Here is a 24,578-nt window from a genome sequence, read left to right on the forward strand (position 1 = left end):
TAGTTATTGATTACCTCCCAAACTTGTGATGTCAAGTGGATTTGGTGGTGGGTTTTTTTGTTTTTGTTTGGTTTTTGTGGGTTTTCTTTTGATTTTCGAGACAGGGTTTCTCCGTAGCTTTTGGTTCCTGTCCTGGAACTAGCTCTTGTAGTCCAGGCTGGGTGATTTTTTTTTGTTGTTGTTGTTTTGTTTTGTTTTGTTTTTTTGTTTTTGTTTTTTTCAAGACAGGGTTTTCTCTGTGTAGCTTTGGAGCCAGCCTGTCCTGGAACTCACTCTGTAGACCAGGCTAATCTCGAACTCACAGAGAGCCGCCTGCTTCTGCCTCCTGAGTACTGGGATTAAAAGGTGTGTACCACCACCACTCAGCTTCAAATTTTGTAAAAATGTTTAGCCCAGTATGCTTTCTAGGCTGACATAGAGCCAGGAAGCAGATGGATAGCAGCCTGTGTATGTCCCAGGGTTCCCAGAACCTTGTCCCCAAGCATTGGTTGACAACACCTCTTCCAGGTGTTCCTGTAAAGTCTAATATAAGGAATTGGCAAATTAAATCTAATTCTGCATTAGAGGCTAAGGTGCCACAAACAAGGTTGTAGCCCAAAAAAAATCTGTGGCTGCTTTAATCTCATGAAAGACATACAGTTCTCAAAAGAGACAAAAAGAACGTGAAATACAATTGGAATCCGCTCCTGGGTTTTGGAAAACAACCTCAATTCTAGGCAGTGGTAATCATCTTGGGGGGTAGAGGCCAACCTGGTGTATGGGTGATTCCAGTCCAGCAAAGGCTATATAGTGAGATCCTGTCTTCCCCTCCTCCTCATCACAATGAAAATAAATGGGCTTTGCAGACTTTTTTTTTTTTTTAATGTGGCAAATTCAATTAGCAACTCAAAAAATACTCGAGTCTCATCAAGAAAATTTACTGATTTGTCCAAAATCAAAATCTATACAAAGCACCAGGGCCTAAGGATGTCATACCACAGTGGTGGACAGCATGTTTAGCATGCAGGAGCTATAAGCTCAAGGTCCGGAACCTCCCCACCCCCAGACTCCCAGCCAGCTATCAAAGGTGCAGGAATGGGGCTAGAAAATGCAGCTGAGCCGGGCCATGGTGGCGCACGCCTTTAATCCCAAAACTCGGGAGACAGAGGCAGACGGATCTCAGGGAGTTCGAGGCCAGCCTGGTCTACAAAGTGAGTTCTAGGACAGTCAGAACTAAACAGTGAAACCCTGTCTTGAAAAAACAAAAACAAAAAGCTGAGGCCAGGGGTGACGCCCCATGCTGAGAACGCCTCCGCAGGGAATGTGTGCATCCCCAGTCCAGCACACTGGAAACAATGTCCATTATTCTCTGTGTGTCCTTTATGTCCGTGCTAAGACATGAGCTACTCTCTTCCTCCAGGGTTTGAAACCAGCTGAGAGGGTGGGAGGTGGGGAGCGAGGCTGACCCTGGCAGATCCCAGAACGCATTTCAGTAACGACCAAGGCAAGGCTGATTGATAAGGCCTAGTTTGAAGAGGACAGATTTCTCCTAGTCATCCTTGAATTATGTGAGTTCACCCTTGTCATCGCTATGCTGAAGTCCTGGCAGCATTTGCGTGTGTGACAGCTGTTTGTGCTAGGGACTGGGGAGGTAGCCCAGCGCTTAAGAACACTTGCTGCTTTTGCCGAGGGCCTGGATTCAGTTCCCAGCACCCATGTGGCAGTTCACAGTATAACTCCATTTAGAGGATCCAACGTACTCTTCTGACCTTCAAGGGCACCGGGTACATGTGGGGCACAGATGTACATGAAGGCAAAACACTAATATATTAGTGTATTGTGTGTGTGTGTATAATAGAATCAATCAATCAATCAATCTTTAAAAAAAATCTTCTTAAATATGCACTGACTGCAGCCAGGCAGAAACTGGCCACTCCCCAAATGGGGGAGGAAGGTCAGGGTAAAACATGGCCAGTCAGACCCCCGCCTGCTCTGAGCTGCCCCAGAGGCCTGTGGAGGGAGGTGGTAGGTATACGTGGGTGATCCTTCTTCTTGGGATGGGGGTGCTCTGATGCCCTTGGCTTTGTGAACTGAAGGTTTTAACCTTGATGATCCTGGACACCTTGGGTGAGGCTCTGCAGGCGCAGCACACAGTCTGGCTTTCTCCGCCTTCCCTAGCCACACCCCTGCTCAAGCAGAACCTTCCAGCGCTCTCTGAAGAACAGAGTAGATTTCCCTCAGCAGACTCTCAAACAGATCAAAGAGGTGAAGCAGACTCCCACTTTCCAGGCCAGACCCTCCTGCTTTTTTCCTGTCTTCAGAGAAGCTGTGTAAAGACAGAACAGAAACCTTCCTGTCCTGTTCACCATTGTATCCCAGCATGTAGAGTGGCCCCTGGCACACAGTGGGCACCTAAGTGCCCGTCAGAGCCTGTAAGCCCAACACACAGGAAGTTGAGGCCGAGGCTTCACAGGTCGGGCTAGCCTGGTCTCTTTTGCTTTAGTTCTGAGCTACATTTCCAGCACCCAACCCTGTTCTGCAGTCATAACCCTGGGGCCTGCGAATGTGATTTGGTTTAGAATTAATTTGTCTTTTACACGTATATTCAGGCGAAAATGAAGTTACTGAGGTGGGCAGCTAATCCTGCAGAACTTCCCGTGTTCAGTAAGAAGGAAGAGGGGCTGGAGAGGTGCTTGGTGGCTAAGCGCACTGGCTGCTCTTTCAGAGGACCTAGCTTTGACTCTTGGCACCGACGTACTGTCTCACAGCCATCTGTAACTCCATTCCAGGGGACCTGACATCCTCTCTTCTGACCTCTGTGGGCACCAGGCACATATGTGGTGTACATACATACAGGTTAAACACCCACACACATAAAATAAGGTTTAAAAAGTATTTTTCAAAGAGAAGAGATACAAACAGCCCTTGATAGTCACAGGGAAGATGGGGGCAGAGACTGGAGTGATAAAGCCACAAGCCAAAGTCATGTTGGTGACTGCAGCTGACACCAAGGGGTTGTCATGGGACACAGAGCCTCTGGAAGGAACCCACAGGCCAAGGCCTTGGTCTGGAACTCCTGGGCTTCAGAACTGGGACAGGACACGTTTCTGTTGTTGAAGCACCTTGGTTGTTGCTATGGCGACAGCCTTGAGACCTGTGGGAGAGGTGTAGTGTTGCAGTGGTCAGGGCCTCAGTGGCTGCGCCTACCTCTCTCCCCGTGATAGAGGTTAGCTTCAGTTCATTTTCTGCTGTGGCAAATTCCCTCAGGGAAAGGCGAACTTTCTGTGGCAGCCATTTGTCTTTTTCACTGGGGACACCTTCAGCAGGGTAAATGTTCCATCTTGCCTCCTTTGCCTCCCTGCCCCAAAACAGTGTGGCCATGACCTCCGAACTTTCTGGTTTCAGGCTTTGTATTTCCTGTTTGTTGTTCCTGCTGGTGCTTGAACACAGAACTTCGTGCTGGTCACATGCTACAGTAGAGTTTCATCGCTTGCACTCTAACTTCTGACTTTCAACTTTCCAGGCCTCATCCTCCTAAAACCTTGTGTTAAAGATGTCTAGTTTTTTCTTTCTCTCTGTTTTCCCTGTTTCTATATCCCCTCCTCCGACTTAGAAGCCTACCCTAAGACTCCTGCACGGCCCATCGTAGCAAGTGATGGAGCAGGCAAGGCTAGTGATCACAGTAGGCCTTCTTCTGGAACCAGCTATGACCTGAGACACAACACCTGCATTTTGTCTCTTACCAGCTTTGTGAGCTTCAGCAAGTAGCTTTGCTTCTGTGCCTCAGTTACCTCGTCTGCATGACGAGGATCATGGCACCCCTTCCACTGGGTGGGCACGAGCCTTAACAAGATAGGATGGTTAACACGCTGGGAACGGCGCCTGGTGCGTAGTGAGGGTCAGCGAGTGTTAGCTATTACTGTAATTATATGCTTACTTGTCTGACTCCCCCGCGGAGCTGAGATACTTAAAGACAGTAATTGTGTGTTTTTGCATCTTCAGTGACTTACGAAGTACTTGGCACATGGTAGGCTCTAAATAAATGTTTGTTGAATTAATGATGATAATTAATGTAATTGCCTACCCGGAACCCATATTAGGTTTTGACCCTTTGCTGGTGCCACATGGGGTAGGGAGAACATGATCAAGTTTTCTGGTGCAGTTAACACCACAAAGCAGCTGCCGTTTCCTGTACACCCACCTCCCATGGAGCTACCTGCTATGGAGTTAGGTGAGTGTGAGCACAGCTCGTACCTTCTGTGTGCTCTCTCTGGGGCAGGCATGGTGATTATCTGGGATGTGCTGGTCCAGGGCTACGTCTGAGCAGCCACTAAGGAAGTGCTGAAGGTGCGGGGTGTACAGACATCAGAAGATGGTGAATATACGGGGTAGGCGTGGAAATGGTGTGACTACAGGATAGGTGTGGAGACGGTGTGACTACAGGAGAGGTGTAGAGATGGTGTGACTACAGGAGAGGTGTAGAGACAGTGTGACTACAGGATAGGCGTGGAGACGGTGTGACTACTGAAGAGGTATGGAGATGGTGTGACTACAGGATAGGTGTGGAGATGATGTAACTGCAGGATAGTGTGGAGAATGTGACTTATAGGATAGATCTGGAGACGGTGTGACTACAGGATAGGTGTGGAGACGGTGTGACTACTGAAGAGGTATGGAGATGGTGTGACTACAGGAGAGGTGTGGAGACTGTGTGACTATGGCATAGGTGTGGAGACGGTCGGTGTGACTACAGGATAGGTGTGGAGACGGTTGGTGTGACTATAGGATAGTGTGGAGAATGTGACTTATAGGATAGATGTGGAGACGGTGTGACTACGGGATAGTGTGGAGAATGTGACTTACCGGATACGTGTGGAGATGGTGTGACTACAGGATAGGTGTGGAGACAGTTTGACTACGGGATAGTGTGGAGAATGTGACTACAGGATAGGTGTAGAGACGGTGTGACTACGGGATAGTGTGGAGAATGTGACTTACAGGATAGGTGTGGAGACGGTGTGACTACGGCATAGGTGTGGAGACGGTGTGACTACGGGATAGTGTGGAGAATGACTTACAGGATAGGTGTGGAGACTTAGTTCTCATTACTGTCCTCAGTTGTCATCCAGCTTTGACTTATTTTTCTTTTTAAAGAAAAACTTTAGCATGATGGCTCACATCTTTAATCCCATCACACAAGGCAGAGCAATCTCTGTGAGTTCAGCGTCAGCCTGGGCTACACAGTGCTCCCGTGTCTAGTGGACAGTGGGCGTTGTGAAGCCCATTGTGGCCGTCCATCATGTGGAACCCTACTCAGGTCACCAGGCTTGTGGCAGGTGGTTGTCCACTGAGACATCTTTTTTTTTTTCCTCCTTCCAAATTAGTTTAGAGAGATTCCTGAGCCTATTAGTAATGAACACTGGGTCTCCAGGCTTTATTGCGTCTGAATTTAATTTTCTTTATTCTGTGTGTGTCTTCCTCAGCAGACATGTAACATCTGCTTGTCTTTCTGAGGTCAGCAGCCATCAGTAATCCTTCTAGAACCGTGATCTCATTAGAGGACTGTAAAATGATGATTCTCTATTTATTAGCTAGATATTTCTATAAAGACAAACCTCCTATTAGCATCATTATCCTGAGATATAGCTGTTCTTTAGAAAGGAAAATGGCTGGCTGTGGTGGCACACACCTTTAATCCCAGCCAGCACTCTGGAGACAGAGGCAGGCAGATCTCTTGAGTGCAAGGTCAGCCTGGTTAACCAAGTGAGTTTCAGGCTTCATAGTGAGACCCTGTCTCAAAAAAATAAAATAAAAATAAATAAAAAAAGGAAAATAAATTCATCTATTTATCACCAGTTTTAAGTAATTAAGTACTTTTTTCTAGCATCCTTCATGGGTGAGCAATAAGACAGACACTTTTGGGCATAAAAAACAGCAGCATTAACAATACTATCATGAATTCATGAATTTTGTTTGTTGATGATTTGGCTTTTTTTTTTTTTTTTTTGAGACAGGGTTGGACCGCAGTGCCCAAGCTGAACTCAAACTCCTGATCTCTGTTTCAGCCTTCTGAAGGGCTGCAGCTGTTGGCGTGGGTGCACACTGCCGCTGTTGGCGTGGGTGCACACTGCCGCTGTTGGCGTGGGTCCACACTCAGGGCTTTGGCATTGGACTCAATATGTACCATTTCTCCCTGACAAAAACAACTTCAAGGAGGAGGATTTTGTTTGTTTTGTTTTTTTGTTTTGTGCCTTTGAAGGGGGTACAGTCCATCGTAGTAGGGAGGCACGGGTGCGGAAAATGGGCAACTGTCACCTCATGTCCACGTTCCCAGCAGAGAGATGGATGCTGGCGCTCAGTGCAGGACCCCAGCGCAGGGGATGGTGCTGCCCACATTCAGGGTGGGGTTCTGAAGATCGCTTACCCCTGACTGGAAACACCCTCATAGACATGCCCACAGTCTGGTCTCCTAGGTGATTCTAAATCCCATCAAGTGGAGACTAAATGTGTGTCTGTTGGTGAGTGAGTAGGTTTGAAACCGTTTCACCTGCTTTAAATCCAGGTAGTTTTATGGGCAGGACCTCCTGTCCTTCTGTGGGGAGGTGGCTCTCCCATGAGCTTTTCTTTCTTTAGGTTTATTTATGTTATAGATGGGGGCACTTTGTGCTGTGGTGCAGAAAGGAAGGACAGAGGACAGCCTGTGTAAGTCACCCGTCTCCTTCCACATGGGCCACAGGGGTTGGGTCAGGCTGGGCACCGTTACCCACTGAGCCCCTTTGCTAGCTCGCCAGTCTCTGTGCTCCCCACCCCCACCCCCGGGTTGAAGTTGTGTGACTCTCTGGGTTTCCTGTAGGCCATTTGTCCTGGTTGTGGGTTTGCAAAGTAGAGAGCAAGTGACATCAGTGAGAAATGGAGGCCTAAAGAAGATGCCGTGTTCAGTGCTGGGCACCTAGTATCCAGGACGCTCACTTGATCCGTAAAACCTTTTGGGAACTGTGTTGCCCAAGACTCAAGTGAGGCAGTTTCCTTCTTGGGAGAGGGTGAACTCTCAATCGATCAGATCACAGTTTTGTGCTCCTGGGGCCTGGACCGGGATGCCCTTGGGTTCTCACAGTTGAGCCCAGACCTGGCCTTCTCTGGAAGGTAAGCTGTGCTCCCTCCTCATCCCCATGCTGGAATTGAACCTAGGACCTTGGATATGCTAGGCCAGTGACTCTACCACTGAGCTATACTCCAGGCCATTTACTTATCTTCTCTTTTATTTTCATGTGTGTGACTGTTTGCCTGCATCTATGTTCTGTATATCAAGTCTATATCTGATGCCCAAAGAACTGGAGTAAGAGACAACTGTGAGCCACCATGTGGGTGCTGGGAACCGAACTCAGGTCCTCTGGAAGAGCATCCGGTGCTCTTACTGCTAAACTCTCTCCATACCCAGTTCCCAGGCCTTTTACAGTTTTATTTTGAGGCAGTCTTACTAAGTTGACTAAGCTCGTTTCAAACTTGCCATACAGCCCAAGATCACCTTGAATGTAATCCTCCTGCCTCAGCTTCCCAAGTAACTGTGATTACTGGCCTGTGCCTCCATGCACAGCTGCGTGGCTTTGAGATGTGGTTCGTAAGGTCCCAGAGCTGCGGGTCTGCTGGGTCAAGGGTTCTGGAAAGTTGGGTAGAAATGGCCCCACCTTCATCTTGCTCCTGGCCTAATGGCTCAGACCACTTTTAGATGTCAGGAAGTGTAACAACATGGCACATTTCTTATGCTGAATAATGGATGAGGCCAGGGAAGGCATTGTATTCTTCCTGGTAAATTATTTACCAGGAGCCTCTAAATTGAGGGCTCTCCATTATAAACGTCGGATCTTGCACAGGTGCGTGCCCCCCCCCCCGTTCCCCCCATAGACAAAGCTATCACCTTCCTGTGCGCTGTTGCTCTGGACAGACCCTGGGGCCTGTGGCCAGCGACTGTTTGGGTCTAGTGCCCTCTCAGTCTCTGCGCAGTCCCTTCCTGGAGACCCAGGGCAGATCTGCCAGGGGCAGTAAGAGTCACTTAGGAGACCAGGGCCAGTGCTGCAGACACAGGGAGCCCTGTGTGGCTCGCAACTACCCTGACTTGTCTGTCTTCCTCCTGTGTCGCCCCAGCTGTTAGTCCATCTTTGCCTGTGTCTTTCAGTTCGCCCGTCTGTATCTTTCTGCCTGTTGGTCCCCATTCTCCCTCTGCCCTGGTCCCGCTTTTTCTTTGTCTCTTCTTCAGTCTCTCTGCCCCTTCTCCCAGCTCTGTCTGCTAGCTTCTCCCTGTCCCTTCCCCTCCTCTCCTGTCTTTTCTGGGTCTGCCTGTCATTTCTGGCTTTGCTGGTCTGTAAGACGCAATTCTCTAAGAACCAAGGGATGCTTAAGTAAAGCCAGACCTTGGGGCCTTCCAGAGCCTGACTACAGACTGGCAGAGTAAGCACAAAGTAAACCTCAGGTCTTTGTCATTTTTTTTTTCTATTCAAACCAGTTATTGCATCAGCTGCTCTGAAGAGCTCTTGTTTCTTGGGCTTTGTGTGTGTGCTGTCTCATGTTTGCCCCCAGGGTAGGCCACCCTAGGCTGAGAGCATCTGGCCCTGCGCTGCAAGCTTTTGCTGCTTTTTAAAAATAACTTTAAGGAGTTGTTTCTGTTCTTTCTTCATCAGCTGATTTTTTTTCATCTTTTGTTATTGATTTAGAAATTAAAATCCTTACTTTGCCATCTTTAGCCAGAATGCATTTTCTAAATGATGTATTTTTAAAGTTGCTTTTGGGAGGCAAAGTGCGCGTGCGTGCGTGCATGTGTGTTTTGCTGGGGATCAAATCTGGAAAGTTTTTGTTTTTTGGTAAAGTCGTGAGTAATGGGGGGCTGGAGAGATGGCCCAGTGGTTAAGAGCACTGGCTGCTCATCTAGAGGACTTGAGTTCAGTTCCCAGCACCCACATCAGTGCCTCACAGCTGCCAACAGCTCCAGCTTCAGGAGCTCTGGCACCCTCTTCTGGCCTCTGTAAGCACCTGCACACCCGTGGCATACATACGCAAACATAAATACAGATTTAAAATAAGAGGACACTGGATCCCTGGGGCCAGACTTAAGTGTGGGTTTAGGCAGCCAGTGCTCGGAACCAGAGCCATGCCTCAGCCCAGTGATAAGCTGTTCGCCTGGCTGTGTCCCCAGCACTGCAGAGAAAACCAATAAATAAATAAAATTTGAAAATCCTAAGTCATTGTGGTATGGGAAAGAGTTTGTAGTACTAGTAGTACGATGGTGTTCGTCGGAATCACCAAGTGAATGGAGACATCCAATGGCTTGACGCTAACCAAGCAGCTGGCCCACCCAGGCCACAGGTGCCCCCTCAATGTAGTATGGGCGGGCAGGGTTCTGCCTTTGAGTGACAGCTGACAGCAGCCGTGCTGCATTTAATGACATTAAAGGCTTCGCCCACCTCTGTTGTCACCATTTCCAGCCACTGTGGCAGCAGAAGTGGCAGAGAGCAGAGTGTCGGATGGCAGAGCGCTGGGCAGTCCCGCCCCAGCATCCTCACCCGCAGCCCTGGCTTTCCTCCCTCCACTGTGTCCTGGTTGTCCCGACACTTGACCAGGTTCGTTAGATCTTTGAGGCAGGTTGGTAAGGCAGGTGAGGGGACTCTCCTCCGGGAGGAAGGCAGGCAAGGGCCTGTGTGTGAACTGACCCCTCTAGAGGACAGCCTGACTGCCACGGGGTGCCCTGGCCTGCTGCACATGTGTTCGCCATCACTGCATGCCCCGGCCGTATGGCAGATGCAGCTTGCTGGAGGCCTTCCACATCATGACATAGCAAAGCGATTTCCTCACATTCTGCTCCCGTGGCTGTTGGGGATGTGGTTTGCAGAACATTTCTGAATATAAAAATAGGAGAATGACGATGCTCTAGTTCTCTGAATCCGGCTGAAGTCGAGCCTCTTAGACAATTTTTGGAGCGAGGAGATTGGAGAATGGGGGAGGGGGTGTGTGTGCCTGCATGAGGAGACTGGAGAACAGGAGAATGTGTGTGTGTGTGTGTGTGTGCATGCGAGGAGACTGGAGAACAGGAGGGGTGTGTGTGTGTGCGTGAGGAGACTGGAGAACAGGAGAAGTGTGTGCGTGTGTGTGTGTGTGTGCATGCGAGGAGACTGGAGAACAGGAGAAGTGTGTGTGCGTGTGTGTGTGTGTGCATGCGAGGAGACTGGAGAACAGGAGGGGTGTGTGTGTGTGTGTGCATGCGAGGAGACTGGAGAACAGGAGGGGTGTGTGTGTGCGCGAGACTGGAGAACAGGAGGGGTGTGTGTGTGCGCGAGACTGGAGAACAGGAGGGGTGTGTGTGCCTGCATGAGGAGACTGGAGAACAGGAGAATGTGTGTGTGTGTGCCTGCATGAGGAGACTGGAGAACAGGAGAATGTGTGTGTGTGTGTGTGTGTGTGTGCATGCGAGGAGACTGGAGAACAGGAGGGGTGTGTGTGTATGCGTGAGGAGACTGGAGAACAGGAGAAGTGTGTGCGTGTGTGTGTGTGTATGTGTGCATGCGAGGAGACTGGAGAACAGGAGAAGTGTGTGCGTGTGTGTGTGTGTGTGCATGCGAGGAGACTGGAGAACAGGAGAAGTGTGTGCGTGTGTGTGTGTGTGCATGCAAGGAGACTGGAGAACAGGAGGGGTGTGTGTGTGTGTGTGCGAGACTGGAGAACAGGAGGGGTGTGTGTGTGAGGAGACTGGAGAACAGGAGGTGTGTGCATGTGTGTGTGCGTGAGGAGACTGGAGAACAGGAGAAGTGTGTACGTGTGTGTGTGTGTGCATGCGAGGAGACTGGAGAACAGGAGGTGTGTGTGTGTGTGTGTGTGCGAGACTGGAGAACAGGAGGGGTGTGTGTGTGTGTGTGCGAGGAGACTGGAGAACAGGAGGGGTGTGTGTGTGCGCGAGGAGACTGGAGAACAGGAGGGGTGTGTGTGTGTGTGTGTGTGCATGCGAGGAGACTGGAGAACAGGAGGGGTGTGTGTGTGTGTGCGAGACTGGAGAACAGGAGGGGTGTGTGTGTGCGCGAGACTGGAGAACAAGAGGGGTGTGTGTGTGTGTGTGTGTGTGCGTGAAGAGACTGGAGAACAGGAGGGTGTGTGTGTGTGTGTGTGTGTGAGAGGAGACTGGAGAACAGGAGGGGTGTGTGTGTGTGTGTGTGTGAGAGGAGACTGGAGAACAGGAGGGGTGTGTGTGTGCGCGAGGAGACTGGAGAACAGGAGGTGTGTGCGTGAGGAGACTGGAGAACAGGAGAAGTGTGTGCGTGTGTGTGTGCATGCGAGGAGACTGGAGAACAGGAGGGGTGTGTGTGTGTGTGCGAGGAGACTGGAGAACAGAAGTGTGTGCGTGTGTGTGTGTGTGCATGCGAGGAGACTGGAGAACAGGAGGGGTGTGTGTGTGTGTGCGAGGAGACTGGAGAACAGGAGAAGTGTGTGTCCAGGCCCTGAGGATGCCCAGACACTTGCGGGGGGTGGGGGGGCAAGGGTTCCTCTGCATGTAGGGAGGAAAGTATGTGGCAAAGATTGAATGTCAGGGTGTGGACAACTGTGCTCAGCTGCCTGCTTGTTAAAAAAAACAATTTTTGTTGAGATGGTCTCACTATATAGCCCTGGCTGTTCTGGAACTTGCTACGTAAACCAGGCTGACCTTGAACTCATGGATCCTCCTGCCTCTGCCTTCTGCACTCTGGGATTAAAGAGGTGTGTGCCACCATGCCAGGCCTAAGATTTATTTATTTGATTGATTGATTTATTTATGTATGTATGTGTGGGTGATGTATGTACATGTGAGTGTGTGTGGTGTCTGTATTTGTGTGTGTGGTGTCTGTATTTGTGTGGTGTGTGTGATGTGTATTTGTGTGGTGTGTATGATGTGTGTGTGATGTGTGTTCAGGTTTCCACAAAGGCAAAAGATGTTTCAGATTCCCTGGAGCAGCCTTATGTGAGTGCTAGGAAGTGGCCTTTAGTCACCGAGCCATTTCTTCATCCCTCTAAACAAGAACCTTTTCTGCTTCTCCTGTCCAGACGAGGACAGCAGGTGCAGGTGAAGGCCACAGAAAAGGAGCCTCAGAACTATGGTAAACGGAAGTGAAAACTGCCTGTAGAGAAGACACAATACAAGACCATTTACATGTTAGAAACACCTGTGCGCGTGGCTGGAGAACTGGCCCTCTTGCAGCAGACCTGAGTTCAGTTCCTGGCACCCGTGTTGGATGACTCACAATCACCTCTAACTCCAGGAGGGTGCCCCCTCCTGGCCTGCGTTAGTACCTGCACTTACATGCACACACCCACATACATACATGTATAGTTAAAAATAAGAATCTGTTAAAAAATACTTACATATAAAACAACTGTTATATTTTAGAATAATCCTAACAAAAGGATTTATACCGAACCCAACAGAATGGTGGTGGGAGTGCTGCTGAAGGGGACTCAGTGGACAGAAAAGAAGCCATGGCTTTCCTCGGGTGGCTTCCTGGAGATGGACCTGAGAACCAGACGTGACCAGGAGCAGGCACTCCCTCTGCCACTTAGGAAGATACCCTAACTCAAGGGTCCTTGTCTATAAAAGCCAGCTGAGGGTCGCATGAACATGAGGACTAGAGTTCAGATCCCCAGAACCTACATAATTGGGAGATGGGCGTGGCATGCACAGGAGGTAAGATGGCTAACTACACAAGCTGAGTCAAGAGTTCCTTGTTCAAGAGAGAGACTCCACCTCAGTATATAAGGTAGAGGCTGATTGGGAAAGATAGCAGGTGTCAGCCTCTGGTTTGTATTCTCTCTCTCCCTCCCATATACACACAACACATGCATATCACCCGCATACACACACCACACAACACATCACACACACACATCACACAACACATGCATATCACCCGCGTACACACATCACACACATATACCACATACACAACACACACACTATCATATATGTACAGATACAGAAATAAATACTGCTGACCAGTGTTAAATTCCTTGGGCCAGAAACAACACATCGTCTTTCGGAGCCTGCAGCGGTGGGCAGGCTGGACCACTGAGCGCACTCTTCCAGGGTGAAGCAGTTTTCTCTGATCGTTCAGTATGGTGATTGCAGGCTAGACCACTGAGCGCACTCTTCTAGAATGAAGTAGTTTCCTCTGGTCATTCAGTTTGATGACCGCAGGCTGGATGTGACTCTGAGTACTTGGAATGTGGCTTGAGGAAGAGAATTTTCAGTTATATTTCATTTTATTTTTATTATTCTAAAACATGGTGTGGTGTGGGGGGCATGCTTTTTTTGTTTCATTTTTTGTTTTTTTGAGACACGGTTTCTCTGTGTATCCCTGGCTCTCTGGAGCTCTCTCTGTAGACCAGGCTGGCCTTGAACTCACAGAGCTCTGCCTGCCTGGTGCGCACCACCACCCGGCGGCAGCAGCGTGATGTTATGTACCCCACTAGGTGCCGAGAGGGTTCGCAGAGCTCAGGTCCCTGGAGTTGAAGTTAGAGGTGGTTGTGAGCTGCTGGCTGTGGGTGCTGAGACCTGAGCCTGGGTCCTCAAGAAGAGGACTGTCTCTCCAGCCCACATGGATTTCAGTTCAAATTAAGCTACATTTAAACGGCCTCATGTAAGATGGGGGTGGTGTAAACAATCTGTTCAAGGTGTCCTTCTTCCAGATCGGAAACTCAGTCCGGTAGAGAAAACCCGCAGTGACTGTGGTAGACGAAGATAGATCTAGACCGCTATTTCACGTGAGCTCGGCATTCACAGACTGTTCTCCTAAGACCATCAGAGAGCACAGATGTTTACATTACAGTTCATAACAGTAGCAAAATTACAGTTATGAAGCAGCAATGAAGATGATTTTATGGTTGGGGTCACCAGAACATGAGGAGCTGTATTAAAGGGTAGGAGCATTGGGAGGGTTGAGAACATGGACATACATGCTCATGGGCACCTTTCCTAATGTCCTAGTCACCAGGGGGACACAGAGTTGTTATCATGCACACAAATGTCAGCCCTCCCTGTGGGTGTGGCACATGGCCTCAGTGGCATACAGAAGCATAAGGAGGCTGAGCCTAGGAGAGGGAGGGTCACAGCAGAGATGACAGATCCTCCTCTGTCCCTAGCTGCCTCGAACCCCATGCACCTGCCGTGTAGAGGGACACAAGTAATCCCTCCCCACATTTGCCAAGTGGGAGCCAACTGTACAGCTGGAGGCTGGGGTGGGGAAGCAGCCTGTGGAGTGGGGCCTGAGTCTCGGATGCTCTCCATCTTTGGAACTAATTCATTCAGAGTTGTGTCTTGGAGGCTGGCGGGGTGGTCAGGTAGGGTTACAGTGTAGGAGGACTAGAACCAGGGCTCCCTAACCATGGTTCTTCCTCAAGATCGCACTACTCTGAGTTTTAATGCATTGCTGGTTCCTCGGAGACATGCACAGCTGTATGAGGGTCTCTCGGGATGTCGCACCTGACAAGTTCCACCCCACCCTCACCCCCCTACCCCCCGTGGAAGACAGAATGCCACACCTGTAGTGTGGCCAGGGGCTGTGGAGCATCTGCATGGTACTAGACACGTGGCCTCCTGGAGGTGGGCTGTGCAGTTCTGAGGCTGGAGGGGGAGGACCAGCCCCCTAGGTTCGTCCTCAGTCCCTGCTGAGGGAGCCTGCTCAGGGGCGAAGGCCAATACAGTGGTCTCCTATTACCCTCTGCTCTGCGGGAATGGAATTTTGGGGACAGTAGGGCTCCAGTTAGTGACCAGTCCACAGGCTGTTTGTAGACCTGGGGCATATAGAGAGGTGTGGGGTTTGAAGTTAGCTGTGGGCCAATGTCAGTGACCCTGACACTGTGTGTTCTGTGCTCACCCTCAGACTTGGTACCGAACCTGCAGATACTCCCTTAGAGTAGGTGGGTATTTCAGCTCCAGCCACCAATCCCAGCCCGGGAGAGCTGGAGATGCCTGGGCTTGTGATCATCCCTGTGCTTTATTCCTGCAGTAATGGAGACACAGTCCTCAAAAGTTCACCAGTGGGGCCTGCAGAGATGGCTCAGCATGTAAAAAGCACTGGTTGCTTTTCTGAAGGGCCTGGGTTTGACCCCCAACACCCTGCAAACTCAGTGTGGTGGTACAGACCTATGATCATAGCAGGCAGAGGACTGGAAGGTCAAGGTCATCCTCAACTGCTTGGCAGGCCACCCTGGGCTGCATGAAGCCTGGTCTCAAGAAAGAATGCACAGGGGCCCAAAGAGGCGCCTGAGCAGTTGAGTGCTTGCAGCTCTTGCAGAGGAGCTGGGTTCGACTTCCAGGAGGCATGTGCCTCACAGCCATGTTTAACTCCAGGTCCAGGGCATCTGATGCCCTCTTCTGGCCTCTAAGGGCACCTGCATGCATGCGGCATAACTCAGAGGCAGGCGTATAAGTTTTAAAGAAAAAGAACAGAATATGGAGAGTCTTATGTTGGGGAACCGTCCTCATGTGGGACCAGAGACTCACTGGCTCCCGTACCTGGAACATCTGTGCTTCTCAAGTCGAAGGCTGCTTGTCCTGGCCTGTGCCCTCATGTTGTCGCTCCAGAAAGGGCATGGAAACTTGGCACACTGACCCTCCGCTGCTGTCGATATCTGCTCCAACAGGATCCACTTTGGTCTGGTGTACAAGAGCTGGCCAGGTGTGTGTGACTGACTGGTGGGCCTTGGAGAGGTTCACCTCACCCATGTGTTCTTTGTGGCTGGGAGTTGAAATACCCTTTTCATCTACTCTTGGTGATTTCAGCACCAAGTCTGAGGATGGGCTCACAGTCACTCTCAACGAACACACACCACCATGTCAAATACTCCTGGATGCTTGGGCTGTCAGGGCATACGGTGGCTCCGCCTGGTCTTGAGACACCCGTCCAAAGAATGGGATTTTATTTAATAAGAGGGAGAAGAAGGAATTAAAATTATTTGATCACGTGCAGGTTCTGAAGTCTGTACAGGTCCTAGAGGCTTTTTTTTCCTTCATAGTCAGAGGATTAGGCCCTGGGAGATGGGCAGTTGACCTAGCCCCGATGCCTTTGAGCTGAAATGTAAAGTGTCCTGTTGCGTGGCAGTGTGTGGTGGAGGCATATATGTGTTCTCTCAGTACCTGGGAGGTGGAGGCAGGAGGATCTCAAATTCATGATTGGCTTGAGCTGCATTGTAAGACCCTGTCTCAAAAATCCAAGGCCAGCTGTGGTGGTACACTCATTTAATCCCAGCACTTGGGAGGCTGAGGCAGACAGATTTCTCTGAGATGGAGGTCAGCCTGGTCTATATACATCAAGATCCAGGTCAGTCAAGGCTACATAGTGAGACCCTGTTTCAAAGTATGCTTGTGCATGTGCGCGCGCGCGCGCACACACACACACACACATGCTTCTATGGTTAGGAGTGTAATTCCATGGTAGAACGCTCATGTTCAAGGCCCCGAGTTTGAACCCCAGTACCACAAGACAAAATCCCCAAATTAAGCTTACTGCTGCTCCTTGCTCCATGCAGCTAGCGTGTAAACACGTGTATGTGCACACACTCATGAACACAGACTGGTCTGGAGCTCAGAGAATGATCCAGGAAGTGGGTGTCAGACCAGGGTTGTTTATGAGGTACAGCTGTGTGTCAGGCAGAGAGGTGTGAAAGCTGGCCCTGTCCTGAGAAATTGTAGCTACAATGCAGTCATGTCTGTATAGTGCCTGTTAGACACCCAAAGATAGGGCTTGGAAAATGTCCCGTGAGGTAGTCACAGCTCAGTTCTACTGGGGTTTCTGCCTGGTGGAGGGAGATGGCTCTGCCTGTATGTTGTTGCCAAGCTGCTTCTTGGGCTGCTTGTGCCCATGGGCAAAGTCTTGTCTGGCCAGTGTTCCCGTTTGGATGCTCCATGTCTGTGGACTTAGCAAATATAAATCCACGTACAGCCTGGATGGTAGCCTTGTGTCTTTATTGTTTAGTAGGGAAAAGAGTCCCGGGGGTACAGTGAGGCCGCACCCCCAGATTGTAACAGGATAGGGCCACTTTATGTCAGGAAGGCTGCCTGCTGTCATGCAGCTCCACCACAAGGCCCAGTGATGGAAGACAGTGCAGCTTTGGGAGACTTAGGACCGTTGAGTCACCAGAGGCGGCTTTTCCCAGGCTGCAGAACTGAGGGCACCCTCAAGTCGGAGGTAAGGGACAAAATGCACATCTTGAGATAGGTCTTCAGTCTCTGAAGCCTGCTCTGTCATTGTTATATCACTTGGGTTTTTGAGATGGGTCTTCAGTCTCTGAAGCCCGCTCTGTCATTGTTATATCACTTGGGTTTTGAGATAGGTCTTCAGTCTCTGAAGCCCGCTCTGTCATTGTTATATCACTTGGGTTTTGAGATAGGTCTTCAGTCTCTGAAGCCCGCTCTGTCATTGTTATATCACTTGGGTTTTGAGACAGGGTTTCTCTGTAGCTTGGAGCCTGTCCTGGAACTCACTCTGTAGACCAGACTGGTCTTAAACTCACAGAGATCCTCCTGCCTCTGCCTCCTGAGTGCTGGAATTAAAGGCATACGCCACCACTGCCTGGCTGTATCCATTCCCTACCATCTGCACAAACACCTTCTAAGAGCCCCTGGGGCCTGGCATTGCTGCCAGGGATGCTCTGGTTCCCAGAAACATCAATGGAGCAACGTCTATCACAAGCCACGCAGGGTGGCAGTCTGGGCACATTCCCATTGCCTTCTGAGTCAATGTGGGGCCACTGACCTGGGGCTCAGATAAGCCTGGAGGCTCCTTTCTGCTGGTTTTTGAAACATTAAGTCTGTTCCAGCCAAGCACTAACCAGGTCCTGCTGTGGGCTGACGTCAGGACAGAGGCCCCTGGGGGGGCTAGCTTTGATGTTTCCCAGGCCATGTCATAGGGTGCGGGATGGGGCACTCTGAGTGGCAGTCTGGGAATGCAGCATCTCTGGTCACAGCTCTAGAGCAGCTTAGCTCTGGCCCCAGGAGAGGATGTGGGGAGCGAGTTCGGGGTGACTGGGCTGCTGTCCTCTCAGATTTTGTGGCAGGTGGTCTGTGGTTCCTGCACCCCCAGAGCCTATTCCCTCGTCCTAGCCACCATCTGGTTGTCTTCTGCTCTCCGGTGGTGGTCTGTCTGCTGCCCCTGCTTTGGGTATATCCTTGGGCCCAAAGGAGAGTTTTCTAATGTTCTGAGAATTTGTGTCCTTGAGCAGGAAGAGAGTCCATGGGATTAACAATAGCTGCCTTTTATGAAAGGCAAACTCTGGCCAAGGCACGTCACATACATAGCTGCATTATGGCTCATGACATGGAGGACGACAGATCTGAGTCTGATCTGTCTGAATCTGGACACACACACATGTTTAAAAAGGAAATAAATCTTTAAGGAAAAAAAAACACAATCAGACTGCTCCCACCTCCCACAAAAGAAAAAAAAATCTCATGGGTTTAAACAGTGAGATGGTTAAATGGATAAAGGTACTTGTCATCATGCCTGATAAATGACCTGAGTCCAATTCCTGGAACCCATATGGTGGAAGGAGAGAACCAGTCCTAAGGGATTGTCCTCAGATCTCCACCCACACAAACAAATCAATAAAACCATCGCAAACTGGAGGAGACAGCTCAGTACAGTGCTTGGCACTCAGGCGTGAAGGCCTGAGTTCAGTCCCTAGGCCACATAAGAATCCAGGTATGGTGCCATTTGCCTGGAATCCTAGGACCCGAGAGGTACAAGACAGGCTCCCTGGGGATCCCTTGGCCAGACAGCCTGATCTATTTGATGAGTTCCAGATCAGTGAGACCCTGTGCCAGAGAGCAAAGATGGGATGCTCCTGGGGGATGCTACCTGAGGTTGACCTCTGGCCTCTTCATGCGAGTGCACATGTGTACACACACAAGCACATGCATTTGGGTTTTTTTAGACTCACGATGTTTTACGCAGGTTTAGAGTCTCGTGTTGCTCTGCTGTTCTGAGGAACAAGTTGGATACCCTGGCTACCACAAAGATCTCTCTGCTCTTTGGTGAACACCTTGATGTTACAGGTTGAAGGTCCCAAGGTTTTGGTGAATTGTATTTACAGCTGAATCTACCTGGCTCAGGAGGTGGGTGGCAAGTGTTCCTGATGTCAAGCTTGTCCCAGATAGGAATTTTCTTCAGTTCGACCAGTATTCTTTGAGTGTCTTTGTGAGCCTGGTGTTGTCTGTGGGAGATGTGTGTGCCACACTACCTGACTGTGGAAACTGACTCCCCTTTATAGGGTCAGGTATTTCCAGGGCAGGCTGGGAAGAGCCTGGCTTCTTTGAGTTACTGGCCTGGCTTTGAATATGTGAGTTATCTGATCTTCATATTTCTGGGCATGAGCTTACTGTTTGGTATGACACAGGGGTTGTACCGTGATACCTAGCAGGGGCAGGACCACACCCCTGCGGAGTATTCAGAAGTGTATAGGGAAGTGTCTGGGTTGGCATGGTAACTGGGGTTGCTCAGCAGTGCCTGAAGGTATATTTGTTAACTGGCACAGTGGGAGGGATCACCCTGCTTGGTAGAGAATTTTCTTAGCCAGAGAACCAACAGGGCCCCATTGAGAAGGAACAAGGAGACTTTAGGACACCTCTAGCTCCCTGTGAATGTGTCAGGAGATGTGGGATTTGGGGAGACTGGGAGATGGACTGGTACCTCGTCTGGACCCAGCCTTCCTGGATCCTAGGACTTGTCTAGACATAGACTCTATGAGAAGACAGAGTCTCAGCCTGGAAGAACCAAACCCCACTCCGGGGTCCTTGGAGAGTGCTCGCTAGGTCGTGACTGATCCCCAGCGACTTGGAAAGTGACCTTATTAGTGTCCCCTGCCTTACGTGATCCTCAGCCTGTTTCTTCTTGGTGCCTGGGAACAGTTCTTCCGTGTTCAAGCCCAGTGGCTCCAGGGCTCTGCACAGCACCCACACGGGGCAGGAACAAAGCTCGGTGTGTTCCTCCCGACTGCTCTAACCATAGCACCCACGTGTCCAGCCCTGCCCTCCGCCTCTCCAGGCCATCTGCTCAGCACAGGTGTTTGATCTCCCCTGTTCTCCCTGGCGTGCTTCTGCCTTTGGTTGTGGGGCTCCTCTTTGTTCCTGGTGGTTCCCCTAGTTGTGACCAAAGGTGAGGGACCATGGTGCAGGAAAGCAAACGTCTTTACATAGAAGTCTGTGGCTCTGGCTACTCCTGGACTTTAGAGCTAGGAGTGGAGGATGCTAGGACGGCCTTTGCATGTCTGCCGTGGCTCGTGTCCAGCGAAAGGATGGTGTCTCCCAAAGCATCGCCTTTGGCTCCAGAGCTTCTCTGACCACCTCTGTTGCTGCTACTCTCAGGTGTTTTGAACTAAGTCACCATCTTTCCACGATGTTCTTTAGGTCAAGGTTGAACTTCGTTCTGTGCCTTGATTCTGGGGTCGGTAAGGGAGGGTTGGGTTGTTTGTAATGTCCCCTGCTCCCCGTTTAGCATCAAGACCTAGGATCTGGTCCTGTAGGTCTGGGGCCCTTCTCTTTGGGAAGTCCGATGTAGTCGGCCCCCATCCAGACCTGGAGGCTCCCTTCCACACCTGCACTCTACATAGCATTTACATAGCTGCCCGCCGTCTACATAGTATTTACATGACCACTGTCACGTCTTGTGTGTTGGTCCTGTGTGACCTCAGAACTCAAGGTCCCTTGACCAGAGTGTGGTTTGTCTTTGGATTCTGCAGAGCGCCCAGTCTAATTTGAGCTCCTCAGTGGATTGTTGGCAGCTCTAGCTTTGTCCTTTATCCTGTGTTCACTGGCCAGCTGTGTCCACAGCCCCTCTCCTCTGTGTTAGGATAGAGATGTCACCTCCTCCTGACCCTGCTTCTCCCACATCTGTATTTGCAGGTGCCCAGGCAGCGATTGTCTTCATCAAGGAGCCGTCTTCCCAGGATGCACTGCAAGGGCGCCGGGCGCTGCTCCGCTGTGAAGTTGAGGCCCCGGGCCCAGTGGAGGTGCACTGGCTGCTCAACGGAGTGCCTGTCCAGGACACGGAGCGACGTTTTGCCCAGGGCAGCAGCCTGAGCTTTGCAGCTGTGGACCGGCTTCAGGATTCTGGTGCCTTCCAGTGTGTGGCTCGGGATAACATCACTGGAGAGGAAGCCCGCAGCGCCAACGCCTCCTTCAACATCAAATGTGAGAGCCCGTGTAGAAGGGCGGGCACTGTGCCTGTGCATCCAGCAGACTCGGGAGCCTTGTGCCTCAGTTTCTCCTAGTTTAGCTGTAGTACTGCTTGTGTGGAGAAGAGGGACTTGCCTTCCTCCCTCTCTCCTCACTTTTCTTCCATCTTCTGCTTCCCCACCCTGTCCTCTCCCCTTCATCCTCCCAGCCCCTCCCTTCCCCTTTCTTTGCTGTGTGTTGGACCCAGAGTCCCACATATGCTGAGCATACACTATTACCACAGCTATTTTCCCAGCCTCCCCCCACCGCTTCAAGTTCCATTTATCTGCCAGAGGCTTTCATGGACCATCCTTGGCATGTATTAAATGTGACCTGCCAGGGACAGGGCCTGTGACCTGTGTCTGCTGTGGTCTCACCATAGCTTCACAGTACCGGTACCTACCTGCATGTGTGGTTTCAGAACCTGCGGGCTCCAAGGTGTCCTCCTCCCCTTCCACGTTTCCCTGTTGCTCTCTCTCACTGTGTGGCCTCTGCTCCAGGGATCGAGGCAGGTCCTGTGGTCCTGAAGCATCCAGCCTCAGAAGCTGAAATCCAGCCGCAGACCCAGGTCACACTTCGTTGCCACATTGACGGGCACCCTCGGTAAGAAGCCAGGGAGAGTGGGAGACAGGTAGCGATGTCACCCTAAGTCCTAGCATCCGTGTTCATCTACTTTGCTTTATTCCTTAACCAACCCCTCCAACCCAAATTTGCTTTCCACCCCTCCCCAAGTGCGCCCAACAGCCTCTAGTGGCTGGAGAAGGTGAGCACTGCATGGGAAGACCTGGATTCTAGGAACAGACAGACCTGCCATCTCTGCTTCTGTCCCTGCGCTATGACTCCCCCCTCAGGCCCCCGTTCCTCCACTTGTAAACTGGGGTGTTTGGTTAGACTCTTGAGTCTGATCCACATTTGCCTGCTTATGACCCCCATTCCCACAACAGGCCTACCTACCAGTGGTTCCGAGATGGGACCCCCCTCTCCGATGATCAGAGCACCCACACAGTCAGCAGCAAGGAGAGGAACCTGACCCTACGGCCGGCCGGCCCTGAGCATAGTGGCCTCTATTCCTGCTGTGCCCACAATGCCTTTGGCCAAACCTGTAGCAGCCAGAACTTCACCCTGATCATCGCAGGTGAGCCTGTCGGGGGGAGAGAAGTGGGGAGGGGAGAGAAGAGGGGGCTCACTGCCCTGCCTGCTCACCCCTCCGGGTTTCCCCTTCCACAGATGAAAGCTTTGCCAGGGTGGTGCTGGCTCCTCAGGATGTTGTTGTAGCAAAGAACGAGGAGGCCATGTTCCATTGCCAGTTCTCAGCCCAGCCATCCCCGAGCCTCCAGTGGGTCTTTGAGGATGAGACCCCCATCACTAACCGCAGCCGGTAAGACGTGGACTTTAGACTTGTGCATCGTGAACTTGTATTTCTGCAGATTTCCAGCAGATGGCGGTGTGGCTGAAAGAGTCCCAAAGGGGAAGTTCTAGGAAGTGCCTTCTGTGATTCCCACATAGACACTCCATGATCTAGCCATGATTGGGCCATAATTCCCTTCAGTTCTTGCCCACATGGTTCATCTGGGGTAAAAGTAGAGACCCAGGGGTGAGAACACAGGTGTTGCCAGAGAGACCAAGTGCTGCCTAACCTAGACCCCATCTTGTGTTTCGTCTACGGCCTTCCCATTCCTTATGGCTGGACTGCTTGTCGTGTTCAGTGCTTTAGAGGATATTGACACGGGCTAAAAGCCGTGTCGTTATTCAGCAGGCTGTTTGAGAAGAAATTGGAGATAGAGTTGGGACGAGAGTTGTAGAAGTAGCTAAGAAAGTTCAGAATGCCAGAGGGGAGGTGGGTGTGGAGAGGAGAGGGGGCTGTGATCACAGCCTTCATAGAAAGGTCCAAGATGATACTGACATCCACCACACACATTCTAGGAGCAGGCAAATGTCTCCGAAACTTCAGGGAGGGTTTGTCCTTCTATCAGGGTGCTTGTCCAGACTATAGGAGAGGAGAAAAAGCCTTTGTGGTACTGAACATAATGGTGGTCACGGTGGGCTTAGAGCTGTAGGCTAGAGGCTTTCGTCCTAAGGACATCATCAGGCAGTCTGATTTGGCTTGGAGGTACTTGTCCTTGAAGCTGGGGTGCCTACAGGAAGGCAGCCTCACTACCCTGACTTTCTCTTACACTGATTCTGCTTCACCCTCCTTCCCCAGAATTGAGCTCTCTGTAGTTGGAAAGCACCTACAAACTGAGCGTGGCGATCCCAATATGTAAGAGGTTGAGGCAGGGAGATGAAAATTAGAGCTCAGGGCCTGAGGAGGCGGCTTGGAGGGTAAAGTGATTGCTGAGCAAGCACGAAGACCTAAGTTCAGATCCTCAGCGCCTGTGTGAGGATGCGAGGTGTGGCGGTGTGCGTGGAACCCCAGTGCTGAGGGGCAGAGATAGGTGGACCTGGGGCAGGCCAGCCGTCCAGCTGAAAGGCAGGGTCCAGACATACATGTAGGCAGAACACCAGTATACATAAAAAAATAAAAGGGATTTAGAAAAAAAAGGTGGTGCTGTGGTGCATACCTTTAATCCCTTCAGGAGGCAGAGGCAGGTGGAACCCTGAGTTCAAATCCAGCCTGGTCTGCAGAGTGAGTTCCAGGAAAGCCAGTGCTACACAGAGAAGCCCTGTCTTGAAAGACAAAAACAAACAAACAACAAAAAAAGAAAGAAAGAAAGGAAAGAAGCTGTCAAATTTGATAGTGCACACCTTGATCCCAGAATTCAGAAGGCAGAGGCAGGAAGGTTCTATGTAAGTTCTAGGTCAGCTTGGTTTACATGGAGAATTGCAGGCCAGCCAGGGGAATACAGTAAAACCCTGCCTGGGGAAAAGAGAGAGAGGCTGGAGAGATGGCTCAGTTAAGAGCACTTCCTGCTCTTGCAGAGCATCTGGGTTTGATTCTAAGCCCCTGCATGGCAGCCCACAACTGTCTCTAACTCCAGAGTATCTGGCGCCCTCTTCTGGCCTCTGCTGACACTAAGCATGCACATGGTGCAGACACAGGCAAATACTCACACACATAAAATAAATTTAAGAACAAGAAAAGGAAATTACAACCTGTACATGTGCACCTTCCCACAACACAGGCCCTTGCAACATGAAATGCCGTGGCATCCTGTGTCAGAAGGAGGCCTAGGGCCGCTTCTAACAGTGCCCTTTTTCCTCCACAGCCCCCCTCACCTCCGCAGAGCTGTGGTGTTCGCCAATGGCTCTCTGCTGCTGACCCAGGTCCGGCCACGAAATGCAGGAGTCTACCGTTGCATTGGCCAGGGGCAGAGGGGCCCACCCATCGTCCTGGAAGCCACGCTTCACCTGGCAGGTGGGTCTCTGGTGTGGAGGTAGGCAC

General features: G+C 50.8%; 1 protein-coding gene across 1 annotated transcript in view; it reads left to right on the forward strand.

Annotated features, from left to right (window-relative positions):
- Ptk7 (protein tyrosine kinase 7 (inactive)) overlaps nucleotides 1-24,578 on the forward strand; it is a 64,191-nt gene that overhangs the window by 19,823 nt on the left and 19,790 nt on the right. Inside the window, exons 2-6 of the mRNA XM_057751487.1 lie at nucleotides 20,885-21,172; nucleotides 21,697-21,799; nucleotides 22,141-22,331; nucleotides 22,424-22,574; nucleotides 24,403-24,551. Coding sequence (XP_057607470.1) covers nucleotides 20,885-21,172; nucleotides 21,697-21,799; nucleotides 22,141-22,331; nucleotides 22,424-22,574; nucleotides 24,403-24,551 — 882 coding nt within the window. The remainder of the gene's footprint in view (nucleotides 1-20,884; nucleotides 21,173-21,696; nucleotides 21,800-22,140; nucleotides 22,332-22,423; nucleotides 22,575-24,402; nucleotides 24,552-24,578) is intronic.

The sequence above is a fragment of the Chionomys nivalis genome, chromosome 19 (assembly GCF_950005125.1).
Source record: "Chionomys nivalis chromosome 19, mChiNiv1.1, whole genome shotgun sequence".
Classification (NCBI taxonomy): domain Eukaryota; kingdom Metazoa; phylum Chordata; class Mammalia; order Rodentia; family Cricetidae; genus Chionomys; species Chionomys nivalis.